Consider the following 16,163-nt stretch of genomic DNA (forward strand, 5'->3'; position numbering starts at 1 on the left):
TAGGGCGCAGCCAAAGCCAGGAGCACTTAAGTGCAATTCATCACAGATAAGCATTAAGCAGTTCTGTTACAGCAGGTGTGTTGAATTTCGCACGTTAGAGCTCTAACAAAGGATGAGGTACACATGCTTGTGGCTTCATCTACTGAAGAGAACCTGGAATGGCTTGGACACTGTGCAAGTGACAAGAACATGTTGGGAAAAACAAATTTGAATGGGAAGATTTTCATTGTTGCTCTTAAAATAATGACTGAAAATAGCAGATCTGCTGAAATCTCAATGGCTTGCTTAATTACATGTCAAGATCATTTTCTGAACTTGTATGCTTCAATCCAAAACTTTCAGCAGAAACTGTGCTTGATATGCAGAACATCTCCTTTTTCATTTATGTAAACATTTAATGGGATGGCACTATTCACCCAGTGTACAGTTGTACTTTTGCGGGTAATAGTGTGCTGCATTTTCTTAGACAATCTTCTGCTATATTATTGTATACTTTAAAGAATGCAATTTTCATAGTTTGTTTCAACCTTTTACCTTCTTTCAAAGAGCATGCATAGTCTAATCTTATTGTAACAACATCCAATACAAATTCTTGTAGTTATTCTTGGATGTAACTAAAAATGTAAATGTAAAATGTGAGGGCTCCACAGCACTTACATTTAATTGGGTACAATGTATTTTTATTAATTAAAATTTGCATAGTAATCAGAAGGACGTCAAAATTTTATTAAGGTGATGCTTGAACAGGAATATGAAGGAATCATTTGTTTAGCTTACAGTAATTGCTTACAACTTATAGACTACTGTGGCAGATTTTTCATGGTGCAACTTCTGTAGTCACTGTTGCACTTATCTCAAGGTTGCAGACATCATGTACCAAAGGTCAGCCTGTTTGGATTATCTTGACATCACTTTTGCTATCACATATGTCTCAACATCACCTTTCTTTCTTGTCCATGCGTTTCTCGTGAAACCCGGAATATAAACCAGTACTAACTCTCCCAGCTTTCAGTTCTTCTGCCACATACTGTGTAACCTGCAATAGTGCTTATATTTACGTAGAATATTTGGTGCCATCAGCTTTATGATATCTTGGAAACATTTAGTTTGCTTCTCATTGATTCATAGGAATGACATGCTATATTCAAGGGAACAGAAAGTTGGCAGTGCGGTGAGCTATGACCCATGAAGAAATTGCCAACTCTCATGTTTTCTTGATCTGATGTTCTTTGAGGATGTGTTGATGTATTTGGATGACACATCTGTGTCAGTGTAAACTCAGGTATTGTGTAATACTGAAAGACATCACTTAAAGAATATATGTGCATAATGGCATAATAATATAATATATGCATAATTATGCATAATAGTGCATATAATGCATATAGTGCATTTATAATAATGCATAATAGTGCACTTTTCAGTAAATTTTAAAAGTTTACTGAAAATAAATTTTTCCTCTGAGGTTTGGGGCATAAATAGAAGCTGCTACAGTGAAAAAAAAAAATGAGGCTAGTGCTAGTTTTAGTCAAAAACAAGCAATGAACAAATAATTCCGGCATTTTTACACTGTCTGGTGCCCTAGTGAACAGTAATGACATCAAGCATGCGCACATTGCACGGAAGTAAGGCTTAGTTGAGTGCCCTTCACAACCAACAGGCAACACCTGTTTGCACAACCTGCTCATTGTAGCTCAGGTCTTTTGTTCAGTTTTCTCCCAAGGGCTGCTTTTGTTGTACCTTCTTATTGTACCCTTGTGCTGCAGTATGCTAGACAACTAAAGCAGCACATCTTGTGTATTTTGTGAGAGGTGCAGACTGTGTGGTTCATTGAGAACAGACGCTGTGTGTGCATACACAGCAGTATGCAGCATGAGAAGCAATGGCTGTCACTGCATACGTTGCTTGGTTAGGGATAAATGCTCCAAGTGATTGTACCACCAAAATCAAAATAGCGCTCAAACTGGACTGTTAAAAGTCATGTACTGCCACTGTCACACTTAACCCAAACGTAGGAGCAAGCTGCCTATGTGATCTGGCCGCAGTCTCGTCTCGATAACAGCCGGTGCTGCTTTGTGGCAATGATGGTCACGTGGGCTGCTTGCTCCCGCATTTGGGTCAAGTTTGATGGCGGCAGTGCATCAAGCCCTTCTATATTGTGGCGAGCTTATGAAGGCTCCTTTGCGTTTCAGCATGGCCATGGCTCCTTGCCACATTCTTGGCTCCTTATGCATGATGCGTTAGCAAGGCACACCATGTCGGGAAAGGAGGGGTGGGCCGCGTTGTACTGCTAAGTATTTTTCGTTGCCTACCTAGCGAATGCAGCTTATTCACAAATGCTTGAGACAAACAAAACTTATGCTGGTGAGGAGTGCCTGCCGTCAATGCTGCTATAAAGTGCTGTATACAGACGAACTCCTTACAGGTGTTCTACTTGTGCCATTACTGCTTGCTTCACATTTCATTTGACAATGAGACAAGTGCAATGCAACTGTGGTGTTTGCATATGGAAACAGGATACTTCTTTTTCACATGTGCTGTGTGTTGGCATGACATCATACTCATGGCTTGTCAGTAGCAATGCATGCTGACATGGGCTCATCAAACATTAGCCATACAGCAATATGCTAAAAAACAAATGAAATTATGGCTAAGTTCTTGTTGAGTCTTTTTCAAATGTAATGTTAGTGGTGTATTCAACTTTTCTAATTATTTCAATTGAACATATATTTGTTATCCTTTTACCAAAATCCGGAAAGGTTTTTCTGCATTAATGAAATAACTTTTTGTCTCTCAGTAAGCTGCTAAAGTTGTATAGGTTATAAAACTTTGCTGATAGAGCATATTGATAGAAGCAACATGTCCACTACTTCATCAGGCTTAAAATAAAGGGGGGCAGCAAGGGGTGGAGTTGGATCCAAAGCTCCAAAACCAATGCACGCGCATTGGTTTTGGGCCTTGTGAAATGCAAAAATGCAGCACGTACAACCCCTGGTTTCCGTGGGACAGTTTAGAAACCCCTGACTTATAATAAGCATCTGAATGCTGTGTGTAATGTTTCCAATGTTTACAACACACATAGCGTGTTGCACCTGGATGACTGGATGCCATCTCTGCTGCGAACCTGCAGGGTCTACGTGAGCGCCGGGAGGCTGTGGTGGATGCATTTCGCCACGCGTGGAAAGGCTATAAAGCATACGCCTGGGGCCAGGACCACCTGCGACCTCTTTCACGCACAGGGCACACCTGGTTTGGCTTGGGTCTCACTATTATTGATGGCATGGACACCATGTACCTCATGGGCCTTCATGAAGGTGGGCCCCCTGCTTTATTCTTGCTAGAGGCAGGAGACCTCACTGCTGATGCTTGCTTTAACTGATGAGCCCTCGTGTACTGCCACATGATGAGGCCTTATTTATTTATTTATTTATTTATTTATTTATTTATTTATTTATTTATTTATTTATTTATTCACTTACCTCACAGGCTCCCGAAGGAGTATTGTGTGAGGGGAGGATACAGGAAATTAGCAAAAAGAAGAAAGGAGTACAAAGAAATTATACATTGTTAGCGGGTAAATATGAAAGAACAAATATCTAACAATATAAATAATGCGATAAATGCAACAAAACGACTGTGTGAAGTAGCAAAAAAGGAGTACCAAGAAATTATACAAATGGTAGCTGGTGAAGATGAAAGAACAGTGTTAACGCAATGCAAAAACTAACAAAAACTATACAACTTCGCTATAGGTAATTCCTTAGGTGCGCAGTAAGGTTTCTTGTGATTTATTATGAAAATAATATGCATAAGCATGCTTTGAAGGAATCAGGGTCAAGAATGTCAACTACGTCGTTTGGTAGGTTATTCCAATGCTGAATGGCACGTGGTAACGTGGATGAATTGAAAGCATTGGTTCGGCCAAAGATACGCTGGAAACTGAGATGATTGTGCAGATGCCGAGATGTACGAGATGGGACGAGTGAGTGGCAGGGTGGACGCGCGTTCTATGGACTATTTGTGAAACAGACAAAGCAATGCTATGGTTCTTCGTGATTCAAAAGATGAGAGAGATAAAGATGACTTAATGCTAGTCACGCTAGAATCGCGGTGATAATCTCTGACAATGAAGTGGGCAGCGCGGTTTTAGACTGACTCGTGAGTCGCGATTAGGTAAGCTTGATGAGGTGACCAGCTAGGAGCTGCGAATTACAATTGTGGCCTTACGAATGTCTGATAGGCGATTTGTCTGGTGAGGGCAGGAGCATCGTGCAGGTTGCATTTAAGATAACCGAGCGTACGTGAGGCTTTAGCAGTTATTTTTTCGATGTGCGCAGACCATGACAGGTTAGGTGTAAGGAGAATGCCGAGGTACTTGTAGAGTTGGAGCGAGTAACGGGGTTCTTAGCCAGTGAGTAATCGAAAGCGGAAAATGTCTTCTTGCGGGTGAATGTTATTAGGTTGCATTTATTAGTGTTTAGGGTCATTTGCCAAGAAGAGCACCAGTTAGTAATACAGTCAAGATCTCGTTGAAGAGCGACGTGATCGGAAGGTGAGCAGATTTGACGATAGATCACACAATCGTCTGCGAACAAGCGAATGAGTGACGTTATTTCGGATGGCAGGTCGTTAATATAGATCAGAAAAAGTAATGGTCCGAGTACGCTTCCTTGTGGTACGCCAGATGTTACATTGCTGATACTGGAAATATAGTGATCGGCGACGGGTGAATTGCTTACGGAATGACAAGAAATTTCTTATCCAAGATACTGTTAGAGAATCGATGTTTAAGTATGAAAGTTTAGCTATGAGATGGCAGTGAGCTACGCGATCGAAAGCCTTAGCGAAATCTATGAAAATGGAATCTGTCTGTGGGCCTGAATCCATGTTAAGGAAAATATCTGTAGTCAATTCGATTAGTTGTCTTTCACATGATAGTCCTTTTCTAAAACCATGTTGATGTTTAAAGAAGAACTTGTTAGTTTCCAACTGATTTGCTATGTTTGAAAAGATTATGTATTAGGCATTGGCCACCCAAGTGCTGTGGGCGACAACTATGACATATTTTCGGATTCTGCCAGCAATGGAATGGCCCTTGAGATCCGTATTTGCTATCTAAAGATGAAGTCTATGACGCGTTGTGGCCCTAAAATTGCTTTTGGCTCATAGATGTTCCGTATAAAGTCCAAGGGCGATAACGCAGTCGCTGTGCGCCATATGCTGTATGTGCGAGTGAAAACGTGCGAGGGGAGCCGACGACCGCGTCTAAATCTTGTGCGCGCAAGAGAGAAAAGCAGGAGGAAATGCGTCTTCTGTTGCGCTCGAGGCACCAGCGAGGGGGGAGGGATAGCGGGCGGCGTTGTACTGTACTCTGGCATCAACTGAGTACTGCGTGGCGGCTCACGGTCGCGTGGACCGTATCTTGAAAGCGATCTGCGTTGGGGCAGAGTCTAGGCAGGGTAGGTGCGTCGGCGGCTGGTAGCTTTGTGCGTGCTGTGTGTTCTCGGCGCTCAGTTTGCGTTGAAGCAATAGACAATAGCACGAAGGTCACTTCGCTCGCTTCTGCAGCGGCGCTTCCACACGCCGCCAGTGTTTGACAGTGCGTGTCCGCGCTCATCGAGTGTGATGTGTCATAACGCCTGCCAGCGTGTTGGCAACATCAACTGGAAAAGGAGAGTGCCGGCTTGGCGGGCTAGGCCAGCTGCAGTAAGCGGCAGGATCAGGTTTGAATGAAGGGAGGGAGAAAGGTCACGCCCGCGGCTGCAAGATCGCCGGGTCGAGGGATGCAGGCCTGCCTCGCACATGCTCGCACGCACGCACACGTGCGCTCGCTTCGCATTCCGTCGTGGCGGGGAAGGTGCTTCTGGTTGCTGCTCGCGCAAAAATGATAAAATTTGGGGCAAAATCTCTAGGTTGTCGGCGGGGAAAATTCGTTATTTCGAGAAGGTCTCCCGCTGCCATTTCATTACGTAGAGGTCTCAAATACATCTGCTTCTATGGAGTAATGGCGGGGAATAGAAAAACTTTGTATATCCAGGAATTCATTATATGGAGGTTCATTATAAGCAGGTTTAACTGTAACTTTACTGACCTTCCAGTCATACGGAACTTGCCCTGTTGAGAGGGACTGTTGAAACAAGCGAGAAAGGACGGTGATAGAGGGTACTACTGTATATTTCAAGATTTTTGAGTTTATACTGTCCAGTTAAAATCTTAAAGTTGTTGATCAGCTCAGCAACGCCAGTGGTTGTTATATTGATAGGGGTCATGTATGGATATTCGTGTTTGATGGGTGTTGGTATTTTCGAATGGTCTTCCTTTGTAAATACGGCCGTGAAGTAATTGTTAAAGATAGATGCTGAAAGCTCTCATGCAATCGGCAAGCCAGAACTATCAAGTAGTTGTGAAATGTCGGAATCTTTAGCGGGAGAGATCGTTTTCCAAAAATTTTTTGGGTTGTTTTGAAGCAGTGATTGCAGATCGCAAGAGAAATACTTTTGCTTAGCTTGACACAGGGCATTGCTGTAGGCTGCATCACAAGACTTATGTTTGCTCCAAGATACAACGTTTGGCAGTCCTGTAGAGACGCTTATTTTTATTTTTTAGAGTACGAAGAGCTTTACTGAACCATGGTTTCGATGAGTTTACGCGAAATGAAACCTTTGGTATATGCGCATGTGCTAATTCTATTAACTTTTCTTTGTACAGGCACCAATTCTAGCTCACTGTCCGTTCAGAAAAAGTTGCCAAGAATGACGACGTGAAGCTTTCCAGACCATTGTTAATAGCGCTGATGTTTGCTCTTTTGTGATCAAATACTTGTTCAGTTCTCAGGTGACATGAGCATGAAGGTGTATGAACTCTAAATTGTAATAATTATATTGAGCTTGAGTTAAAATTGGCTGGTTGTGATTGGTTGCATTATCTTTGGAGTGCTCGAACCATTAAAATCTAATGTCGAGAGGTCTAAATGTGGAGTATATGTGAAAGTTGCCTTTTCAGTTTACATGCTGTGAAGCTCTTCATATTTTCTTTAAGTGGGATGTCAGGAGACTAAGGTCTTGCACCTTTTCAAGTACGGCTCGAGTCTGGTAGATAACCATTGGTTATTTGCAGGAATAGACCTTATGATGGTGCTCAATATTTGTGAAGTGTTCTGAGCGCTAAGGTGCTCTTCTTTAAAGTTTGGTTATTGCATATATTGCACAGAGCTGGCGGCTGCCCAGGAGTGGGTGGCACACAGTCTGCAACTGGCACAGCACAGAGATGTGAATGTGTTTGAGACTACTATTCGTGTCCTGGGTGGCCTGCTGAGTATGCATACCCTTACTGAGGAGCAGCTGTACCTTGACAAAGCGGTGAGACAACTTGTATCTAGAAGTGATGCCGTATTATAACCTCTGGCATACTTCTTTAGCACTTGCTAGTGGCAGTGTTTTGTTCACCAGTTTTTAACTGATGCATACATTGAGTGTGGTAAAACCCTGTTTATGTATATTTGTTGGACTCTCCTCCAAGAAAGGGGGAGGCGGTGTAATCCAGGAAAGCTAGTAATTTAATTGTGTTGCTAGACATTGGAATAGAAAACAGCTGTTATTTGCCAGGTGACCTGATATGGCGGGCTAGCTATATGTAATGGTTTAGGTATGGCAAGGCGTAACAGAGAAGGGTGCCGATGAAGCCGGGCCTGTCTGGCTCGACTGGTTGCTAGCATGTTATGTGTGCATCATTCACTTCACCTTCACTTTTCCAGCAGCATAAATGGAGGCTTCTACAGCTTGCATTTAATTGATGTTTATCCAATGACACTTTTTTTGTAAGAAAAGCTTCAGCTGAGGCTCTCCCAGTGTAAATACATACAAAACAAACAGAAATGATCTTATTAAGAAACCGCTAAGCCCATTGGAATGAAATTTTCGCCATTTAAAGAAGCCGAATTTTAAGAACATCTTCAAGCATATTTTTATTGTGACCCTTAATTTTTTTTGCATGTACTAGTAGTATAAATAACAAAATTTATAATTGAAATAAGTTTACAACTCCGTAACTTCCCAACAAAATACAGCGTAGATCGCTTATAACGTAAGTCGCCGGAGTCGCGAATATCCACACTATAAGTGATACCGCACTATAACCAGAGCAACAATTTTCAAGGCCCGCACATATGCAAAACATGTGCACCGAGCCGCCACACGTATGTGACAGTCGAGGAATGCGGCTAGAACGCTTGCATTCAATTTACAGTCGAATCTCGTTAATTCGAACCAAATCACGCGGCGGCGCCTCCGACCGGCATTGCTCCGGCACCTTCATAGAGTAAAAGCTTAGGAGAGACCCCTCAATGTCGTGCGCGAACAAAACAAAAAGAAAAATAAATGCGGCGGAAATTTCACCCGCTCTCAAATGGCAAGGTCGCCGATTCTGCGTTGCGCCGGAACATGCGTGTACACGCCGACGTCTCAGCCACGCTACTGTAGCCATGCGTAGAAAATGGCAGTGAACCCTTCTTTCTCCTTTATGCTTCCTCTACTTTCTAGTCACGTGTTGACCTTGCACGCTTCAGCTACGGCGCAGAGGGAAGCAGCGGCACTGTCCCAGGCCGGCCAACGAAACTGCCCACGCCGGCAAACGCCCGCTTCCCGATAACGGCAGAAAACGAAACTTCGGGGAGCTGGCGCCGGGCCAGCTGGAGGGGCGGCGCCTACACGGCGACGGGCGCGCACGGTGACAGTCGAAAGTGAGGGAGCTACAAGGGTGGGCGAGGGGAGCCACCAAAGCGGCGGAGATGCCGAGGCGAAATACGCTTCCCTGCCGCCTTCCTCCCTCACATTCCACGGTCTCTGCGTGCGCCCTTCGCCGTGCAGTGCCGGCGCCGCCCGTTCCCTGAAGTTTCGTTTACTGCCTTTATCGTGAAGCGAGCGTCGGATGGTGTTGGCAGTTTCGTGGCCCTCGCTCGCTATGCGCGCCGTGATATTTCACGACTCGCACTCAAGATTCTGGTTTCAGCCTCACTGGCCGTTCGTTCGTTCGCACCACGTGCCCTTCTCCTCTACTTCGTCTCTCTTTCTTCCTCGAGCACTCCTTGGGGCGCCCGTTTGAAGCGAGCATTCTCTGTCTCAGCTGACTTCCGTACTCCCAGGCAGCCGCACTGTAACCGGTATTTCGTTTCCCGCAACTGCACTATAAGCGATACGTGTATACATGTAGTGCTATGAGAAAATTAACGGGAGTCTGAAAAGACTGCACTATGTCCGGTCTTGTTGACCTTGTTGACCAATGTGGTCTTGTTGAACACTAGACCACATTGCTTGCAAGGAAAAGCTGATTTAACGCAATAATCAAGTATGAGAAGGCTTCTGCACGTTCCATGACCTGACTAAAAACAAATGTTCCCTGTACAATAAGAACTTACCCGCTTTCACATTCGTGAAGCTACTGCTTTCCCGCTTAGCATGGGCATCACTATGGCTAGTATTGGTGCCAACAAAACTTCCGAATATCTGTTTTGTGTGATCTGATCTACAAAATTTGGACACTAGGAACCAGCTGCATATTTTGTACATTTCATATGTGTTTTATTTACTCTCAGTGCTTATCTTAAAAAACGTAAATCATTAGTTTCATTTGTGTTCCTTGGGGTGCTTCTTTGAAGTTTCACATAAGAATTCTAAAAAATTGTCTCAGCAATTATTTCTGCTATACATCTATTCAAAACTTGAGTGATCAGGCTATAATTTTATGTATTGCAGTATATGTTGTGACTACTATGTCTTGAAATAAAATTTTAAAACATAAATGCACTGAAAATGAGCACGTTTCTAGCGGTAAAGAAAGAGTTAAGAGCATGCTTTTCTGAGTCACAATGTCGGCAGACTTTTGTTAGGGGGCAGTCTCGCTTATGTTTTAAGTTGATTGCAGGTGGCTTGTATTGTTTGACATTTTCAGAACTAATGCACTACATGAAGATGGTATAGGAGACTACAAGAGCTGCATAGGCAAAAAGATCATCCTGATGTAGCACTCCTTATGCAATATGTGTAGGGAATCTACTATACAAACAATTCCATTGCTCTTACAGTTCACTGAAAGTGAATGGTTGTTGGGGAACTAGTGGCTTTTCTGGACATGTTTGAGGTTTTGGATTTTGTTTTGAATGTATAAATTTAGACATAAGACTTTTTATTTATTTAGTTAGGTATTTTTGACATAGCTTTGCTGAAACACATGGCCTGCGGGCTGAGTGACCATCTTTGGTTTTCACCACTTCGAACCTTATATATCTTCAAGTCCTTGATCTGCATTTTTCTCCTTCTCCCAAACACACATTGTGTTCTACAGGAAGCCAGACGCTACATATGTGGCTCAGCTGCATGTTGCATCATCTCTCAGATGTTGTGCATTGTTTCCTAACTTGCAGCTGGAGCTTGGGCGCCGCCTGCTACCTGGGTTCCGGTCGGCATCGGGGGTGCCTTACTCTGACGTGAACCTTGCCTCCGGAGTGGCACATGCCCCTGTCTGGGCTCCAGACAGCAGTGTCTCGGAGGTGGCCACACTGCAGTTGGAGTTTCGTACTCTGAGTCGTGCCTCGGGGGACCCACAGTTTGAAGTAAGTAGCACTTTCTTATGCTGCATACTGTCGACCGTTTGCAGCTCAGGGGTTTGCAGCTCAGGGTGCTGTTACAATTGTGTCAATCTGCTTTGCTTTGTCATCCTGCTCCAAAATGGAAGTAGCTCAGCCTGTAGGTATGTAATTCAAAGGGGGTCACATATAGTTGTTCTGCTAATACCTTATGCTATGAAATTTTTATAGTTTTAAGTTATTCTTGGATCACATCACAGCTGCATGCATTACAATAGAACATGGGTTCTCAAAGTGGGTTCCGCGGAACCCGGGGGTTCCGCAGGCCCCTGCTCGGGGTTCCGCGAGCCACTGATAAATTTTCCGTGGTCCCGCGCTCGCCAAGTGGCGAAAACGGCGAACACGAGGTGCGCTTGATCCACAGAACCTCAATTACCTATGCCCGAGTGTCAAAAAGCACATCACAGTGCGTAACGGCAACGCGCGAACTGCGCAATAAATCCGCAAGCAGCTTGTAGCCACCCAATCTCCGAAAACGGGCAGCCATGGGCAGCGCGCCTAAGCTTTCGCACTTGAATCTCGGAGGCTCTAACTTACCACCGTGCGCATTTCTCCCGTTTGTAGATAGGGTAGGTGCCGATAGCGTGCGCACTGATGTTATATTTCGGAGGAATAAAAAAAAAAAAAACTGATGCGCGGAGCACCACAAGTGCGCGCCGCAAAAGAGCTAAAACGGCGTTAGCGTCCAAAAACGAAGCGATGCAGTCCTCATTGGTATGGTCCTCAGCGGCAATCGTACGCTATACGTGACTGACAGCAACGCCGGAACTCTTCGTGCCTAATTGTGTCCTCAAAGCCTTTATTTTTGCGTTAATCGCCGCGCGTAACACCGCGTTGGTGGCTAGCCGCGTGCCTTCATAAGTGGGTAATCGCGATCTATGATCGCGTCGATAACCAGCAGTTTCGTCCGCAGCAGCGGTTGCGGGAAATAGTAGTTTCGTTTTGACGGTGCGCGCGTCGGCTGCGTGCCTTTCGCAGCGGCGTAGTCGCCATCCATGATCGCGTCGATAGCGACCGCGGTTTCGTGCGCACTTGTTGCAGCAAACGGTAGTTTCGTTTTGACTTGGTGAGTGCGTCGGCTATGGCGTCGGCCGCCTGCCTTCTGAACCGCAAGGTCGCCGACCATGATCTCGTCGATAACGGCCGCGGTTTTCTCCGCAGCGGTTGCGGTAAGCAGTAGTTTCGCTTTGACTCAGTGCAAAGCTGTCGAAGATGAAGAGCACCGGCTACATCGCGATGGGCGGGCAATTTGTTGGCGACCAGCTCACTAGCGAAAAAATAATCGGGATGTGCACGCGGTAGTGAAAAGCGTGTCTCAGATGAAGACGCGTGCCGCGGCCGCGCTGCGAAGGATGTCGCGAGGCCTTCGCCGCTGCTAGCTCAAATAAGTCATGAGATGACGAGAACTTCAGCTTCCGCACTGCTCTTCTTCTTTCTAGGGTTTTACGTGCCAAAACCAGTTCTGACTGTGAGGTACGCCGTAGTGGAGGGCTCCTGATTAATTTTGACCACCTGCGGTTCTTTAACATGCACTACAACGCAAGCGCGTACACGGGCAAAAGTTTTTGCATTTCGCCTCCATCGAAATGCGGCCGCCGCGGCCGGGATTCGATCCCGTGACCTCGTGCTCAGCCACGAAACGCCTTTGCTAACTGAGCCACCGCGGCGGGTGCCGCACTGCTCTTGTGCAAAATAGAAACAAGATTTGCTAATTCATTCAGTAAATAAAAGCCTGTTGACGTAGTAAGCATTCATTTATTGTTTTCTTGATACCTTGGGTAATTCGACATTCGGTTAATTAGGACATTTTAATTCGGTTAAATGGGGGGGGGGGGGGGGTTCCTTGGCGCTTCATGGAGCTTAGCAGGGTTCCCTGGAACGAACATGCTTGAGAACCCCTGCAATAGAACAATCTCACCAGGCAGTGAAACTTTGTTACTATGAACACCACATTAATGAATTTTTCAGATTAACAAACTTTTCAGAAATCCCCTGCTGACTGCTTATAGTTTCAATGTAAAAATATTTCAGTACTACAAACTTCAGAATACCAAACTTTTCAGAATAACGATCGTTATTCAGTTTCCAAGTCATGTTAATGCCTCAGTACTACGAAATAATCTTCAGAAATCTGGGGATTCTTATTTCTATGTATCTTTCATGGCAGCCGGAACAGTAGACTAGCAGACGAAAAGGTGCAGAAAGCGGACGCCGTTGTTCGTGGGTTTGGAAAACCTGACACAGCGCCAGAGGAGAAAATGCAGGAGTGGATTTTTTTCTTCTTTTTCTATTGCAGAGGCGATGACACATCAGGTTTTGCTAATGCATGCTTCGCCCAGACAAGTGCCGCCCGACAATGGAGGCGCGTCTCTCTTCTTTCGCCCATTTTTCTATACACGCCTCTTCTTTCTTTCATGCTTCTGTCTGCAGCCATACCAGCTACGTGCGCAGAGATATGTAACCTTTGTGCTCGTAGGGATGCCACATGGTCACACTTTGGAATATTTCAGATGTCCGCCTCAAGCAAGACTATTGCAATGTCCACGGCAAGGAATATAAAAGCAAACTAAGATACGTTGCGCCGTCGAGGCGACATGGACCTTTCTCTTTGCTGATGGATTTCTCGGCCTCCGCGTCTCTTTTGCGCACACCACTCTTACTATACGGTGCTTTGACGGTGTGTTGCAGTGGAATATATGAAAAATAGCAACAGCACGAGCCGAGAGCCAACAGCGACATTTTCGTGGATAGCTTACGCGGTGCCAACTGATAAACTACAGTAAAACCTCGTTAATTTGGAAAATTGGATAATTCGGACTCATCCTCTGGTCCCGGCCCGCCTATGCATTATTCAATGCAATCAAACTCTCATTAATTCAGACAACTTTTGGAGCTTGGTGAGTGAGAAGCACCGCAAATGTGTGACGCCAAAAAGCAAAAATGGCACTAGCGTCCAACCGAAATGAGGCGGCAGCGTCCGCATCACCATGTGCCACTCCGGAGGCAAGGTTCACGTCAAAGTAAGGCACCCCCGATGCCGACCGGAACCCAGGTAGCAGGCGGCGCCAAAAAGCAAAAATGGCACTAGCGTCCAACCGAAATGAGGCGGCAGCGTCCGCATCACCATGTGCCTTTCCGGAGGCAAGGTTCATATCAGAGTAAGGCACCCCCGATGCCGACCGAAACCCAGGTACCAGGCGACGCCAAAAAACAAAAATGGCACTAGCATCCTACCGAAATGAGGCGGCAGCGTCCGCATCACCATGTGCCACTCCGGAGGCAAGGTTCACGTCAAAGTAAGGCACCCCCGATGCCGACCGGAACCCAGGTAGCAGGCGGCGCCAAGAAGCAAAAATGGCACTAGCGTCCAACCGAAATGAGGCGGCAGCTTCCGCATCACCATGTGCCTTTCCGGAGGCAAGGTTCACGTCAGAGTAAGGCACCCCCGATGCCGACCGGAACCCAGGTACCAGGCGGCAGCAAAAAGCCAAAATGGCACTAGCATCCAACCGAAATGAGGCGGCAGCATCCGCATCACCATCTGCCACTTCGGAGGCAAGGTTCACGTCAAAGTAAGGCACCCCCGATGCCGACCGGAACCCAGGTAGCAGACGGCGCCAAAAAGCAAAAATGGCACTAGCGTCCAACCGAAATGAGGCGGCAGCGTCCGCATCACCATGTGCCACTCCGGAGGCAAGGTTCACGACAAAGTAAGGCACCCCCGATGCCGACCGGAACCCAGGTAGCAGGCGGCGCCAAAAAGCAAAAATGGCACTAGCGTCCAACCGAAATGAGGCGGCAGCGTCCGCATCACCATGTGCCTTTCCGGAGGCAAGGTTCATGTCAGAGTAAGGCACCCCCGATGCCGACCGAAACCCAGGTACCAGGCGGCGCCAAAAAACAAAAATGGCACTAGCATCCTACCGAAATGAGGCGGCAGCGTCCGCATCACCATGTGCCACTCCGGAGGCAATGTTCACGTCAAAGTAAGGCACCCCCGATGCCAACCGAAACCCAGGTAGCAGGCGGCGCCAAGAAGCAAAAATGGCACTAGCATCCAACCGAAATGAGGCAGCAGCGTCCGCATCACCATGTGCCACTCCGGAGGCAAGGTTCACGTCAAAGTAAGGCACCCCCGATGCCGACCGGAACCCAGGTAGCAGGCGGCGCCAAAAAGCAAAAATGGCACTAGCGTCCAACCGTAATGAGGCGGCAGCGTCCGCATCACCATGTGCCTTTCCGGAGGCAAGGTTCACGTCAGAGTAAGGCACCCCCGATGCCGACCGGAACCCAGGTACCAGGCCGTGGCAAAAAGCAAAAATGGCACTAGCGTCCAACCGAAATGAGGCGGCAGCGTCCGCATCACCATGTGCCTTTCCGGAGGCAAGATTCACGTCAGAGTAAGGCACCCCCGATGCTTTCATAATTGCGTAGTCTCCATCCATGATCGCATTGACATCTACCGCGGTTTCGTCCGCAATTGTTTCAGTGAACGGTCGTTTTGTTCCGACTCGGTGCGTGTGTCGGCTGTGTGCTTTCAGCACCGTAAAGTCGCCATTCATAATCGCGTCGATAGCGGCCGCGGTTTTCTCCACAGTGGTTGTTTCGTTTTCGCTCGGTGCAAAGATGTCGAGAATGAAGAGCCTCGGCTACATCGCGATGGACGGACGATCCGTTGGCGATCAGCTCACTGGCAAAAACATAATTGGGATGTGCACGCGGTAGTGCAAAGCATGTCGCAAATGAAGGCAAGCCCCACGGCGGTGTTACGAAGGAAGTCGCGAGGCCTTGATCACCGCTGAGAGAGCCAATGAATCACGAGGTGACGAGAATTTCAGCTTCCACTCCGCTTTTGTGCAAAATAGCAACAGGATTTGCTCATTCATTTACTAAATAAGAGGGTGTTGACATGGTAAGCATTTTTGGCTTATTGTTTTCTGGATACCCTCGATAATTCGACATTTGGTTAATTTGGACATTTCTTTCAGTCCCGTGAAATATGAATTAACGAGGTTTTACTGTAATGGGTCATCATCAGCCTATATTTATGTCCACTGTGGGACGAAGGCCTCTCCCTCTGATCTCCAATTACCCCTGCCTTGCACTAGCTGATTCCAGCTTGCGCCTGCCAATTTCCTAACTTCATCACCCCACCTAGTTTTCTGCCGTCCTCGACTGCACTTCCCTTCTCTTGGTATCCATTCTGTAACCCTAATGGTCCACCGGTTATCCATCCTACGCATTACATGGCCTGCCCAGCTCCATTTCTTGCGCTTAATGTCAACTAGAATATCGGCTATCTCTGTTTGTTCTCTGATCCACACCGCTCTCTTCCTGTATCTTAACGTTAGTCCTAAGATTTTTCGTTCCATCGCCCTTTGTGCGGTCCTTAACTTGTTCTTGAGCTTCTTTGTTAACCTCCAAGTTTCTGCCCCATATGTTAGTACCGGTAGAATGCAATGATTGTGCACTTTTCTTTTCAGCGACAGTGGTAAGCTCCCAGTAAGGATTTGGCAATGCCTGC

The 16,163-nt window shown here is 46.3% G+C and overlaps 1 protein-coding gene across 3 annotated transcripts in view; it reads left to right on the top strand.

Annotated features, from left to right (window-relative positions):
- The window catches only part of LOC119432855 (endoplasmic reticulum mannosyl-oligosaccharide 1,2-alpha-mannosidase-like), a 57,686-nt gene that overhangs the window by 5,316 nt on the left and 36,207 nt on the right, over window positions 1–16,163 (top strand). For all 3 annotated transcript variants that reach the window (XM_037700008.2, XM_037700015.2, XM_037700020.2), the window contains exons 3-5: window positions 3,131–3,314; window positions 7,210–7,358; window positions 10,418–10,606. In XM_037700008.2, the coding sequence (XP_037555936.1) occupies window positions 3,131–3,314; window positions 7,210–7,358; window positions 10,418–10,606 (522 nt within the window). The remainder of the gene's footprint in view (window positions 1–3,130; window positions 3,315–7,209; window positions 7,359–10,417; window positions 10,607–16,163) is intronic.

This window comes from Dermacentor silvarum, chromosome 1 (genome assembly GCF_013339745.2).
Source record: "Dermacentor silvarum isolate Dsil-2018 chromosome 1, BIME_Dsil_1.4, whole genome shotgun sequence".
NCBI lineage: Eukaryota > Metazoa > Arthropoda > Arachnida > Ixodida > Ixodidae > Dermacentor > Dermacentor silvarum.